The sequence below is a fragment of the Castor canadensis genome, chromosome 13 (assembly GCF_047511655.1).
Source record: "Castor canadensis chromosome 13, mCasCan1.hap1v2, whole genome shotgun sequence".
NCBI lineage: Eukaryota > Metazoa > Chordata > Mammalia > Rodentia > Castoridae > Castor > Castor canadensis.
The window spans coordinates 6,477,414-6,491,638 of NC_133398.1; the positions used below are offsets into that span (position 1 = coordinate 6,477,414).

Genomic DNA, 14,225 nt, shown 5'->3' on the forward strand with positions numbered 1-14,225 from the left:
TAGCAGATTCTCAAAAGGAACCAAGTTGGGTACTGGTGGGACCTGTAATCCTAGCTACTCAGGAGGCAGAGATCAGAAGATTGTGGTTCAAAGCCAGCCCTGGGCAAACAACTCAGGAGACCCTATCTTCAAAAAAAAAAAAAAGGTCCATCACAAAAAAAGTGCTGGTGTGGAGTGGCTCAAGCAGTAAGAGTGCCTGCCTAGCAAGCATGAGGCCCTGAGTTCAAACCCCAGTGCTTCCAAAAACAGGAAAAAGGAGCCAAAATGGAGCCAAGATTCACCCATCTTCCTGTGATTAAGAACCATTTGAATCAAGATAATTCTTACTTACAAACAAAAGCTGATACCCAGGGTATGGCTATTTGGCTCTAGTCAGGTTTGGTTTTTGGTACTGGGGTCTGAATTGAGGGCCTTGGGCTTGTAGGCAGGCACTCTACCACTTGAACCACACCCCTAACCCCTCTAGCCAGGTTTTATATTTAGATTCTGTATTCTTTAAACCTATATGCACAAAGTGCAATGCTTCACGGTTAACGCAATGTGTTTTACAAGACAAACTTTGTACAATCCCACAAACTTCCTACAAAACTATAATATTATGAAAATAGCGTACGAGCTTTGGGTCATAATCTCGGATATATTAATCTGTACGTATAAACCTTAGAGGACTTTAAACTGAATTATAAAGCATGATCAGGGGATCATTCTAGGCCTATCATATCTTTTTTGTCTAGAAAGACAATGACCAGAGAGAAGAAAAGGTATGCTCCCTACTTAGGAACACATTTTTTAATGCTGGGTTTAAATTCTTACGCACTTATTGCAAGCGAGATGTGAAATTTCTCCCGGCGTTCTAGCTTTGGTCAATCCAACGAGCGCCCTAAAGCGAACGGGTAAACTGAGGCTAAGGTTCCACATACTTTCCGAGCCGCAAGGTACAAGGGCATGGAATAGCGGTGACAGCGGACGAGGGAAACTGGGACAAAAGTTGGAGGTGACAACGGAATAGAAAGAACAGGTTACTACCGGAGAGGAAGAGCCTAGGGAATCCTACAGCGATTGCGAGAGCGGCCTCCTCAGCGCTTTGGGGTTACGCCACAGTTCGGCCCCTTCCCCCCATCAGTTCCAATCTCCGTCCCCTACCAGACGACCAGGGGACCACCGCGCAACCCGTCTTGCCCCGCCATCCCACAGGACCCACCAGACTCCTCTCAGGAAGCAAGCAGGGCCGGAGGACAAGGGGTGGCCCCACTGCTCAGTCTCCCACGGGGGCCAAGTTGCTCTCAGCCCGGGGGAGTGGCCTCGGCCCAGCCCTGCCCGGCCTTACTTTGAGCGCCAGGTGGTGGACGCGACACAGGCCGGGCTCCGCCAGCAGCTGCAGTAGTCCCAGCATCGGGAGCAGCCGGAGGCCCGCGGCCAGCCGAAGGCAGCAGGAGAGCGAGGAGCCGAGTGGCACCGGGGCGGCCATCTTTGTTCCAGCATCACCAGCTGCTTCCTCTGCCGTCCACTTCCGGGGTCAAAGGGCGCGTCCTCCGGAAGGGTTCCGGGAGGGGGCATGGCTTCGGACTCCGCGGGCCTGGTGGTGATGATGATGAAGCGTGCGACCAGGAAAGACCTCCAGGGTCCTAAGCTGGCCACCTCGAGACCCTTCCTCCTCTGTGCGGACTTCCGGTTTAGCCAGAGGAGGTGAAGCCCCTGTGGGGACGCCGTGTGGTTTGCTATCACAGCTTCCGACTCGCGTAGCTTTTGGAGCGAGCGACCCTGGTGCTGAGGGACCCTTGACGCCGGCTTACGCTATGGCTGCCGCAGTGCCTCGCGGTCGATTGCACCCATGTCACCCAGCGCCGACTCGATGGAAAATATCTTAGGTCCCTGGCTTGTCGTAAGGTCCCTTGGGATTTTTCCAGGCCCTTCCCACTCAAATATTAGGCGAAATTGTTAGCAGTAATAGGATTGTGGGGTGGGTGTGTGGTGTGTGTGACTGGGGTTTGAACTCAGAAGTTCGTGTTTGCAAAACAGGCGCCCTGCCACTTGAGCCACACCTCTAGCCCATTTTGCTCTGATTATTTTGGAGATGGGGGGGTCTCTGGGCTGGCACTGAACCTAAATCCTCCCGTTCTCAGCCTCCCAAGTAGCTAAGATTACAAGCATAGCCCACCGGCCCCCAGCAGTAATAGCACTGATTACTGAGTCCTTATGAAGCAATCTGCTAGGTTTCTAGTGGCATTTAATCCTTGGAACAGTCTGGTGTAGGAGGTAGATAATTATCTTTCTCCCTACTTTACAGGTCTGCAAACCAAGGCTCTGGGAAATTCAGTCATTTATTCCAGGTTTAGTTGGGAATCCCATGGAAACTTTCAACCCCCATATTACATTGCCTCATGCTATGTCATTCCACCACTATAGTCTGCGTCAACATTTTTCTCTTAATTCTGTATAGAAACTTTCCTTCTACTTCTTAGGACTTATTGGGACCTCTTCAATGGGAAGATTCAGTAGTAGGACCCCTCCTCACCTTTATCAAGGCGTTATAAAAGACCATGCTTGTTAAAATTGCCAATACTCTGCCAATTTATGTAGTCTTTAAATTCTTGTTTTTAGCTTGCTGTAGAAGTAAGGCATGCTTTTTTTTTGTGAAATCATGTAAGTAAAGGAAAAGAAAATAACTCGAGCTCTTGTGACTCACACCTGTAATCCTAGCTACTCAGGAGGCAGAGATCAGGAGGTTAGAAGCTAGCCCCAGGGAAATAGCCCTGTCTCGAAAAAATCCAACACAAGAAAAGGGTTGTTGGAGTGGCTTAAGCAGTAAGAGCGTCTGTCTAGCAAGCTTGAGGCCCTGAGTTCAAACCTCGTCACCACCACCAAAAACAAAAAAAGGAAAAAATAAACCCACCAGGAATCCCAGAACCAAGTGACTACCAATATAGTAGTATGTTTTATGACAGAATTAGATTCTTAAGTTTGTTGTTTTATTTACCTGTTTGTTTTACTAGCACTGGATTTAACTGTATTTTAATGGTACAAAAGTGCTACACTCAGATTAAAAAATTCACTTGGGAAATGGGGGCTAGAAAGGGTCCTAGATGTTTTTTAGTTGTGTGCCATGTTGGTATTGTTGATGAATCTGGATTCTTCCCTTGACTGAAAAACCAATACAAGTTCAGTCACACAAAGACAAAAGTGGGACACTAAGGTGGGACCAGAAAGATCAGGCACTGGGACCACTGATCAGGCAAGGGAAAGGCAATGACTACTAGCCATTGACTATCCCTTTCTTCCCTAACCGCTGATCTGAATAGGTAATCTTACATATTTGAACAGGATTTTCTCCTGATCCTACTACCACTTTTTACAGGTAAATAAACAGCAAACAGTTCTAGAATTAGTATTTTGTGAATCTACACAAGGAGATAGATATAAAATAGGTGATTAAATATGCTCAGTATTGTGTTAAATATTTTATAGACATTATCTAACATCACAAAAACCTCAAGGTACATATTTTTCTTCCTTTTGTTTTCAAATGAGGCTTGGTTAAATTAGTTTATTCAAGGACCATTTATTTATTTATTTATTTAGTCAGTACTGGGGTTTAAACTTAGGAACTCACACTTGCTACACAGGCGTTCTACCAGTTGAGCCACTCTGGCAGCGACCATTCATTTATAAAAAACCCAACTGGATCTCTCATCATCCCAGCCCTGTTCACAAAGTCCAGCACAAAATTTCTGTCTTGTGCTGTAGTACAGATCCATCCACCTTATTAACAGATACGAAAACAATTACAGGGAACTTAAACAACTTGCCCAAGATCACACAACCAGTTGGGTAATTTTTAGCCATCATCTTTAAAACCAGGAGTGGAGTCTTAGCTGCTTTGAAATTGGATCTGGACATCTTTCACTGTACTGCACATGGCTTTCTAAAACTCGTAATGCTATTAAAAAAAAAAAAAGGTCAAGCCCAGAGTCTGAGTAGCTAGGACATTATCAAATGAAATGCTAAAGAAACTGTGAGAAAGAGTTTAGAAGTCAGCTGCTGGAAGAGTGTGTGCTTAGTGTGCCTGTGACTGCAAGTTCAGTCCCTAAAACCAAAACATGAAAAATAAAAACCCAGCAATATGAAAGCATGTAATACAATTGTAAAGTAGGTGATCTTTTCTCTTAGGGAGCAAAAAGAAATACTAATGACAGTGATTCTCTCGTTTGCAACTAAACGTTAAAGGGAAAAGTGATTTTTAAGTACCTCTTTCTTTTTTTTTATTTTCATCTTGTAGTGCTGGGAATGGAACTCGAGGCCTGTGTGCTACTGCTTAGCTACATCCCAGTCCTGGTTTCTTTTGTTTGTTTTTCACTTTTAAAAGTTTAGTGCCTTTTTTTTTTTTTTTTTTTTTTTTGTGGTGGTACAAACCACTGGGGTTTGAACTCAGGGCCTCAGACATGCTAGGCAGGTACTCTACCACCTGAGCTACTCCATTAGCCCAGTTTTAATGCCGTTTTTAAAGAATCTCTGGCTTTCGATTTGAGTCTAATACTAAAAATGTGAGTCACGCGTAGTCTTGATTCCATTTGATAATGAAATGTTAAGGTAGAAGCCGAAGACTTTTGTCTGTTCTGGAAAACAATTTTATAAGAACTTAAATTTGATTCTTATGAGTCCTTGCTGCTTATGCTGGGGAGCTGTGATGTGATCTCCTCAGGGTCACACCAATGGTACCTGCTCAGAGCTTTGCAAGGAGTATTTCCATCACATTTCTGAGACCCGGCCATTATTTTGGAATTGGGAGGAATAAGGACCAAAAACTGGTTACAAAGTCTGTGAAAACTTGTTACAAACACTTAATATCGAATTGTTTTTAAAAAGTTACTTTTCAAATTCCAAGAAAACTCCTTTGGCAATTATATTTAGGCATGTGATTTCAGGGTTTCAAGAAAAGTCTATTTACATAATCATATGATACTGTAACGAAACAGACATGTTGAGTAACAGAACAAGTTATCCCTGCTTCTTCCTGGAGCATTTTCAAAAGGACATTAAACTTTAAGATACTGACTGAAAAGGCCTGGGAGGGCAGGAAAGACTAATGTCCTAAACCTGGCTTTGAGCCTTTCTCTCTTACACAAGTGCTTTTTATTTTTTTTTTATAACACTTATAGCAGGGGTTACTTTCAAGCTCCTCTCGCTGGGCCAGAATGGAGTGTTAGCAGCTAAGAGCTTGCCAACACTCATGTAGCACACTACCTACGCTTGTGAGTTCATCGGCCACCAGTGACCTCTACTCCTAGCGCTGCCATTGTGCACAACTCATGCATTTTATTTTCCTGTCTTCTCTAGCATTGCAGGGTCAACCAAAGGTTGCCACTAGTAGCAGAATGGGTATTTTGAACGTGGTGCTGTTGAAAATATTTTCCATCAGTTCAGAAATCTTGTAAGCAGCAAATGACTCTATTCTCTCCAGTTTTAGTAAGATATGATTGTCATTTGCTTTTCTTATCAAAGGTATTGGTATTTCAGACCAAAAACCTATAAATACATTGTAGAGAACTAGAGGCAAATTGGGGCCTGCAAGATACTGAGAAGTCAAATATCTCAAACCCCAGTCCCACAAAAAAGAAAGGAAGTAAGGAAGGAAAGAAAAGACAGATACCGGACTGGACATGGTGGCTCAGCTACTCAGGATGCAGAGATCTTAAGGATTGAGGTATTAGGCCAGCTGGGCAAAACATTAAAAAGTCCCCCATCTGAACAAACAGGCCAGGTGTGGCACATGTCTGGAGGCATAGGTATGAGAATCACAGTCTAAGGCTGGTCCACACAAAAAGGGAGACCCTCTCTGAAAAATAACTTTAAAAAGGCTGGAGGCATGGCTCAAGTGGCAAAGTGTCGGCCTAGTGAATGTGAAGCCCTTAGTTCAAACCCCAGTTTGCCAAAAACAAACAAACAAACAAACATTACTTTCACTCTTGACTTGAAGCCCCATGTCTTCCAAAAGTGCAGCTAAAGTTTTTGGGCATTTCTGAGGGCATGGAAGAAGTACTGGAGGGCATCTTTTTTGCAGGAAGTGATCCTCATGGAAAAGTCAGGTTCTGACAGGAAGGTAGGATGTCAGTACAACCCTGACACACCTTTACTCGTGGGGTGGAGATGAACTTCAGAATCACTCCTCAGTCCGGGGGCACAGTATGTACCTTGCTCAGCCGTGGACAGCCAGTTCATGATTTTATGACATCTTTACAAACCTCCAGGGGAATTCAATTATCAGATATAAAAATTGGTTGCAATTTTAAGGTTGTACCATACAGTTCGTAGTTGTTCCTACTCCATCTTCTAACTGACTGCTTTCCTGGGTCCTTAGGGACAGACAGTCCCAATTTACCATGATCCAGCTTATAGTTTTCAGTTGGAATATTAAATGAATTTTTTACTTATGACATTTTCTCATTAAAATGGGCTTATAGGGACATAACCCCATTGTCAGTCAAGGCACATGTATACTTTGAATGCTAAAGAAGTTCAAAATGGATGGGGTGGAGAGCAGTGGAGAGAATACATCTAAGATATATTTTAAGCACATATGTAAATACCACAATGTATCCCCCTTTACAACTATTATATGTTAACAAAAAATGGATGGAGGGCTGGTGGAGTGGCTCAAGTGGTAGAGCACCTGCCTAGCAAGCACAAGGCCCTGAGTTCAAGCCCCAGTACTGGAAAAAAAAAAAAAAAAGATGGAGACTATTTAAGAACATCCTGAGAATGCCATTAGGAATACTTTCCCAACAGACAGCTGGTCAACTATAGTTCAGACATGGCGTCTTGCTGCATCAGAAATGCTGAAAGGATCACTTTCCTTGTGCAATAAGTAAAACAAGGAAAGAAAAGGGAACCAATACTTGTGCCCTTATGTGCTAAGCATTTTATGTCTATTCTTTCTCTTAATCTTTGCAGTCACCTTTGAAGTAAGTTGTATTATTTCCCTTTGAAGGCCTGGAGAAGGGAAGTCAGAGCCGTCCATCTCTGCACCACACCAAAGCACATGCTCGCCCCCAACTCCTTCATTTCCGTGTCGTCATAATTATGAGGTCCCCTATTTATGAATGAGAAACCGAAGCTCAGAGACTCTCTAAGTTGCCAGAGGCCACACACTTAGTAAGTAGTGAGCATTTGGATCCCACTTTAATAATTCCAAACCTATCTGAGTTAAAATCTCTTATCTATCTGTAGCTGTATAGGTATCTATATGTCTAAGCCCCAGTTAGTGTTAATTGAAACAGGGTTAGATTTGTCCTAATACAGAAACCTGTACAGGGTCCTGTTCTGTTTGTCCAGATCCCGTATTTCAGAGCTCGTATTTTCTGTGTGATTAGACTACTCTGGCAGTATATAGTCACCCACCAAAATTGTAAGTTTACAAATCAGTGTTTCCTAAGTATTACTGAGAGGTGAAATGGGTGTACATAACCCAGACAGTGAGTCCAGCATTGGCGCAGGGTTTAGAATACCCATTGATTCAAGGCCAGGCCCCAGTAGTTGGTAGTAAAGATCCCTTGTAATGTAACCACTCCTCTTGCTCTCAGGGAAACTGAAATGGGTTTAGATCTTCCTAAGAAATGCCATGCTGAACTTAGCATTTGTTCTCTTTTTTTCCTAAATCTTGTTTCCACCACTTCAAGATTAATGTGCTGTTTTCCTTGATTTTCTGAAGATCTGACTCAAGCATTTTCCAGTTGTCACTAAAACTTAATCAAATTAAAGATATTTTCAGATAGTTCTTCTGCGGCTTGTAATGGCTTCCTTACAACCATTTCCTGCTTACTCATCTTAAAAAGTTTCATCTTCATGTGGCCTCTCTCTCTCTTTTTTCCTTCTGCTGCCTCTTCCTCTTCTTCTTTCTCTCTAAAGCAGCAGGTTGTTTTACCTCCTGATTAGTCCGTTTTCTGCAGGCAGTCATTCTGTTTTTGAGAAGTCTCCAAGAACTCAGTCAAGATTAGATCATTGTATTCAACTGAAAAAAAAATCCAAGCCTTGGCAGGAAGGGAAATTGAGGTGATTACCGAGGCTGGGGCTCGCTGGATAACCTGCATCTCAGCCTGAACTACGCAGCTCTAATGAAGTTTCCAACCCACCGTGCTTCTCAGTCTGCCCTGGCAGGGAGGCGTCTGGCCAGGCTGAGTTCAATAGCTAGCAACCTCTGGAATAGAGAACTCAGACCTGGTGACTGTAAGCGGAAAACTTAAACAGATACCAGAGTGAGGTGGACTTAGTGTGTCTTGTGGCTGAGCAAAGACAGACCAAAGCACTTTTGCCAGTTTAAAGGTGTTGTAACTGCCCAACAAAGGAAGTAGGTTTGGGGGTTTATCAGCTCCACCCTTTCATGGAGGAGAAAGATAAGCAAGTTGAGAGCTGGAGGAGGGATTGAAGAATTTTTTTTTTTAAGAGGGATCCCTGTTGGGGAGTCTGTGGCTACTAAGGAAAGGATCAAGTAGTAGCATTAACAAAGAGAAAGAAAGTTGTGGGGAAAGGGCCTAGTGATTCAGAGGAAAAATTCCCCATAGCTTGTCAAGAATGACATCTTAGCTGGACGCCAGTGACTCACACCTGTAATCCTAGCTACTTGGGAGGCAGAGATTGGAAGGATGGAGGTTCGAGGCCAACCCCAGGCAATTAGTTTGTGAGACCCCCGCCCCCATTTCCAAAATAAACAGACCAAAATGGACTGAAGGTGTGACTCAAATAGTAGATCACCTGCTTTGCAAACTAGGAAGTCCTGAGTTCAAAGTCCGGTCCCACCAGAAAAAAAAAAAATGACATTTTCGTGGACCTTGGAATGTATAGAGAAGGAGCCCGCATCTACAGTTGAAACGAGCTCTGGTTTACCAGCCCCTGGCCCTTGATCCACACCGGAAGACTGACGTCATTGCCTCCCTCTGGCAGCTGGGGCTCTTGAACTTTTACAGGTAGGGGCGTCCCAGGCCACCCAGCTGGTACATGCGGGAGGCTGGATTTGAACCAAACAAGTTCCCCGTTGACCCCGTTGACCCAGCGGTCCCGACAATGCTAACGTGATTTCACGTCTGAGATTCTTGGCCGAACAAGTAGGAAATCGCTGGTTTCACAAGTTAGAAGTCATCGGGTGCACGCCCCCGATTTCCTTCCCCTGCCACTCAGCTGCTAGGTCGCTGTTTGCCTCTACGTCCCTATCTGTCCGGTACACAGATATCACCGTTCCAGGCCCCACTCCCACCGCTCCAGCCGTCTAGCCCTCTGATTGTGGCGCGGTGGAAAAGAGCATCGTGAGCAACTGTGGTCGGCGCGAATGGCTGCCAGGAAGAGTGTTGCCCTTAAATTCACAGTGGCAGAGACGCACACAGACCTCCGCAGAGCATCTGTAATAAAATAGGGGCCGGCCTGGTTCAAAGAACAGGGGTTGACCTGAGCGCAGAGAGCGCGGTTGCCAACAAGTAATGAAGGTTGGCAGAGGGAAGTCCCCCGGGTTCCAGGTCCCCGGGCCCCTGGCGCCTCCCTCCGCGTCCTACCCAACCCCCGGGCAACACGGCCCAGGCTGGGGAGAAGGGGTGGGGGGGGAGAGCCGGGGGCGGGGCGCGCGTGCGCGAGCTGTCAGACCGACCCCGCCCCCGGCGCGGCCGCGCCCCGCCCTCGCCGCGCCCCTCCTCCCCTCTCCGCCCCTCCCCCTCCCCTCGCTCTCCGGTGTGGGGCGGGCGGGCGCTGCGGCGGCTGCTGCTGCTTCCTCGGGCCATTTTGCTGTGGAGCGACGGAGAGAGGAGAAGCCGCCGCGGAGACTCGGGGCTAGGAGCTGCGAGCCGGACGAGGAGGCGGCCGCTCGGACACCGGGCTTTCCGCAGTCGCGGGGGTCTCAAGGGGCGAAGCGATCGCCGGGGAGGGGACTGGAGAGCCGCGCCCGCCGCGCGGAGCGCCCCTTCCCGCCCCCTGCACCATGAGCTGGGGCATCGAGCTCTGGGTGAGTGAGGGGCTGGGCCCGCGGGCAGCCGGGGAGGGTGCGGGCGCGCGGGCTGCGTTTCCCCGCGGCCTGGGGAGGGGGCGCCGGCCGGGCTGCCCGGGTGGAGGCGATGGCGCGCCAGGTCTGGGTCCCCGCGGCCTGGGGAAGAGGCGCGGGTCCCAGTGCTTCTCAGTGGCCTTGGCCCGAGCAGGAGATGTGAGCCAGTTCGCCTTCTGGAGGCTAGAGAAATTGGTGTGCGTCCTCGCTGGCCTGAGAAGGGGACGCGGGTCGGGTCACCCCGGAGGCCCGAGGAAGGCGCGCAGATCGGGGTCTCCGGCGGCCTGAGGAGCGGTGCAGATCTGGGTCTCCGAGGCCGCAGAAGGAGGTGGGGGTCTGGGCACCCCGCCTCCCTGACAGGAAGGTGTGGGGATGGGTCCCCTGCGGTCCTAGGAGGGGACTCGGGTCTGAGCTGTTGGGAAGAGCCTTAATCCCTCCAGGCTATGCGGGCCAGAGCGGCGTGGCGGGGGGCGCGGAAGCGGGGTCTGTGCCCCTCTGCGTAATTTACGCGGGCGCCCCTGCTCTGAGTTCCAGCGCTGCCTGCTCTCCGCGGAGGTGCGGGCGGATCCCGCGCTCCTCCCGGGGGCGGGGCGGCCTCGACGGGCGCCAGGTCTCAGATCTCGGGTTTTGGGGTGCGAGGGACAGGAAGAGATGGGTGCTCTGTAGAAGCGGGGACTTTAGACCTGGGGCAGTTCGGGGCGCACTTGTAGTTCTTTGGGACAATTCAGATCCTGAATTTGAGGGTACTGCGGCATTTGGCCGGGAGGGGAAAAGTAGGAGTTAGGGGAGATCTTAGGTTGCCAGGAAGGGGCATTCGCGGGGTAAATAATTCTCTAACGGCTGCGCAGAAGAAAGGGTCTCAAAACGGGAAAGTTGGCAGCGAGGGGCGCCTCGGCGGAATCCTTCGCCTAGGGTGCATGGGGGTCAACAAGCAGCTTGGTGTCCAGAAGCGATCTCTGGGACCGAGGGCGATCAGAGGTCGTCAAGGAAGAACGCAGACCATCTCTGGGAAGGAGAGCCTGTTGGCCTTGGGACGGAACCTGTTTCCCTGCCTTCTTCTGGATGCCTGGGGAAATCGCTAGCTAAGCGATGGCAGTGCAGCGGCCAGGGAAGGAGGGGACAAAATCTCGGTTACTGCGCTGAAATGCGCTCAAGATGAGCCATTTCCCAGAACTCCAAAGTGCGCTGACTACCTTTCGGAATTCATTTGTGAAGGGTGTGGAGGAGAAAGTGTGAGGTGGTGGCTGCTGTCTGAGAAGAGGCCAAGAAATTTCATGTCAAAATAAAACAAGGCTAGAGCAATTATGGGAAAAGCGCATCCTCCTTTTATTCTTTAATTGTCTTAGGTCTGAAGCGACTACTGTTATTAATACTAAAATCCTGAGGGCAATAGTTCCCTTAAAGTAAGAAATGCATTTTATAAACATTCTCTTTCTAAAGAGACTCCCTACATTCACTGTCAAAACCTCAGCTGATGTGTACAAATAACCATTTTGAAAATCAATGAAAACATAGTTTGAAATGTTTGGCACACCTAAATTAGGCAAAAAAACCAAAACAAAACAAACAAAAAACCTATCTCCTTAAGTGCTGGATTTCTTTCCCCTTATATTCTTCCACCTCCTGTGGCTGGGGTTGGAGGGGAGGAATCTAAAGTAGTTCTGGTAGTTAGATGCCTGTGGCTCAGGCCTGTAATCCTAGCTACTTGGGAGGTTGAGATCAGGAGGATCCCATCTCCAAAATAACCAGAGCAAAATGAACTGGAGGTGTGGCTCATACAGTAGAGTGCCTGCTTTGCAAACATGAAGCTCTGAGTTCAAACCCCAACTCCTTATCTACCCCCCCTTGCCCCCCCCCCACCCAAAGTAGTTCTCATCAAGAGAATAGAAATTTTGGCAGTTTTTTTTTTTTTTTTCTAACTGTTCAAACTAAAGGATAGAATTAGGGAGAAGGAAAAACCCAATCTCTTTCTTTCTTCCTTCTTTCTTTCTTTCTTTCTTTCTTTCTTTCTTTCTTTCTTTCTTTCTTTCTTTCTTTCTTTCTTTCTTTCTTTCTTTTTGTGGTACTAAGGCTTGACCTCAGGGCCTCCACCTTGAGCCACTCCACCAGCCCTTTTTTGTGATTTTTTTTAGAGATAGGGTCTCACAAACTATTTGCCCAGGCTGACTTCAAACCTCCATCCTCCTGAGTAGCTAGGATTACAGGAGTGAGCCAAAGGCCTGGCTCCCAATCTGCTTCTGAGTAAATTACAGACAGTGGTGGATATGTCATAGTGATGCTGGTGAACAGTGATAGCAGGTATGGGAGGAGCAGGGCGGTGGCTGGGAGAGGAAGTGAGAAAATGGCTCCATGCCTGTATTATTCTCTGCATAGTTTTTTGGTTTTTTTGTTTTTGGTGTGGAGGGCAGGGAGGAAGGCAAGGACAGGATCCGTTGAAAATAGATGGGCATTGGAAGATCTGATAGGAAATCTTAGATTTCCCTCAGAATAATTTTGGGGTGATGGTGGTGGGCAGAGGATAATGAAACAAAATTGGTCCTGAATTGGTAAGTATTGAGGCTGGGTGGAGGGTACAGAAGGCTTCATGATAGTGTTCTCTCTTCTATGTGTGCTTCAAAGTTTCTACAATAAGAGTAATTGGAAAATACTTTTAAGGGAGAAAGGTGTGAAGTATTTGAATTCTTTTTCACTTGGCAAATTTGTAAGGAAGAACTAATCTGTTAGCTGTCGTACATTTGTGAGTCTATGGTAGTGAAGAGTTGTTTGTTTGTTTTTTAAGGAGTTCCTGAGCTTGGACCTTTGCCTTTGACTAGCTTATGGTTTAATAGAGGTACAGGAATGAGCACATTAATACACTACTAAGAAAAGTGCAAACTGTGAGTTTTAAGGTGACATGCACGAAATGTCTACTTTCAGTTGCCTTATTTTATTAGTAGCTTCAAGATTTATAAAAACACAACTAGAGGGAAGGAAATGGGGTGTAGAGAACCAGCCCCGGTTCCAGTGGTCAGCAAGTTTGGAGATGTGTGGTGTGCCAGGCAGCCCAGCAGAGTACCATGATTGAGGGCTGTCCTTACTTAGTGGCTTTGGAGTCATGCTGGTGTGTAACGAGATAATGATGGGACCTAGAGCCTCCTTTGGCAGCATAGTACTCATACACAGACAGAGCAGCTATGGCTTGGATGGCCACGAGGTATTTGTAACAAGTTGCAGCTTCCCTGGACCAAATGCTCAGCTTTTACAGATGGCTTAGGACTGCAGTGAAAGTCCATAAGGGCTTTTAAAAAGTACAGAGTCTAGCGTGCATTTTACATGAAAGGCCAACCTTGAAGCCACATCCTGCTTTGTAGAGGGGGTGAAACCTTTCTTTTCTGTAAAAAAACTCCTTTGTAGGAGTAAACTTTAACAGTCTAGGAAAATTTTGAGAAATTGTGAAATATCAAGAAGTTATTGTACCACTATAAAAAATGAACTCAAAACCCATAATTTGTAATAGCTTTAATGGATTCATTTATATTTACATTGGGCTTTCTACTTTTGTATCAGAAGATCATAACTGTATCAATAGCTAATATATATATATATATATATATATATATTTTTTTTTTTTTAAATTTTGGTGGTATTGGGGTTTGAATTCAGGGCTTCACGCTTGCCAGGCAGGTACTGTTACCACTTGAGCCACTCTGCCAGCCCTGTTTTGTGATGAGTTTTTTCAATATAGAGTCTCTTTTTTTTTATTCGATGTAGGGACTCCTGTCTGGGGATGGCTTCGAACCAGCAATCCTCCTGATCTCTGCCTCCTGAGTAGCTAGGATTACAGGCATGAGCCACCGGCACCCAGCTTCAATAGCTAATTCTAAATCATTAGGTCATAATAAAACTGTTATGATTTGTCATAATCTTTTCTTTTTAAAAAAAGTTCTAATCATTTTTTAAAAAATTATTTTGTGGTACTGGGGTTTGAACTTAGGGCCTTGTACTTGCTAGGCAGGCATTCTACCACCTGAGCCACTCCACCAGCCCGGGCTTAAAAATTTTTATTGAACAACTGCTATGCAAGACAGCAATGTGAGTCTATTGTAAGTCACATTATACATTTGAGAAATATCTACTTATATCTGTGAAGCATATAAATAAGTAGGTTTTGCCTCTAGCCTGTGACACCAGAATCAAAGAGATTATTAGGTTTCTATGTAAGATTAACCAA

At 46.3% G+C, this 14,225-nt stretch overlaps 2 protein-coding genes and 1 non-coding gene across 23 annotated transcripts in view; 1 reads left to right on the forward strand and 2 right to left on the reverse strand.

The window, feature by feature from the left end:
• The window catches only part of Gpr107 (G protein-coupled receptor 107), a 69,566-nt gene extending 68,065 nt beyond the window's left edge, over positions 1-1,501 (reverse strand). For both annotated transcript variants that reach the window (XM_020158945.2, XM_020158946.2), the window contains exon 1: positions 1,328-1,501. In XM_020158945.2, the coding sequence (XP_020014534.1) occupies positions 1,328-1,468 (141 nt within the window). In that variant the 5' untranslated portion in view covers positions 1,469-1,501. The remainder of the gene's footprint in view (positions 1-1,327) is intronic.
• A 3,647-nt stretch (positions 1,502-5,148) lies between these two features.
• Positions 5,149-5,302, reverse strand: LOC141415961 (small nucleolar RNA SNORA62/SNORA6 family). The gene has a single exon (XR_012440902.1). It is a non-coding gene; the product is annotated as a small nucleolar RNA SNORA62/SNORA6 family (small nucleolar RNA).
• Positions 5,303-9,758: 4,456 nt separating this feature from the next.
• Positions 9,759-14,225, forward strand: part of Fnbp1 (formin binding protein 1) — a 117,323-nt gene continuing 112,856 nt past the window's right edge. For all 20 annotated transcript variants that reach the window (XM_020158959.2, XM_020158967.2, XM_020158958.2 and 17 more), the window contains exon 1: positions 9,759-9,979. In XM_020158959.2, the coding sequence (XP_020014548.2) occupies positions 9,956-9,979 (24 nt within the window). In that variant the 5' untranslated portion in view covers positions 9,759-9,955. The remainder of the gene's footprint in view (positions 9,980-14,225) is intronic.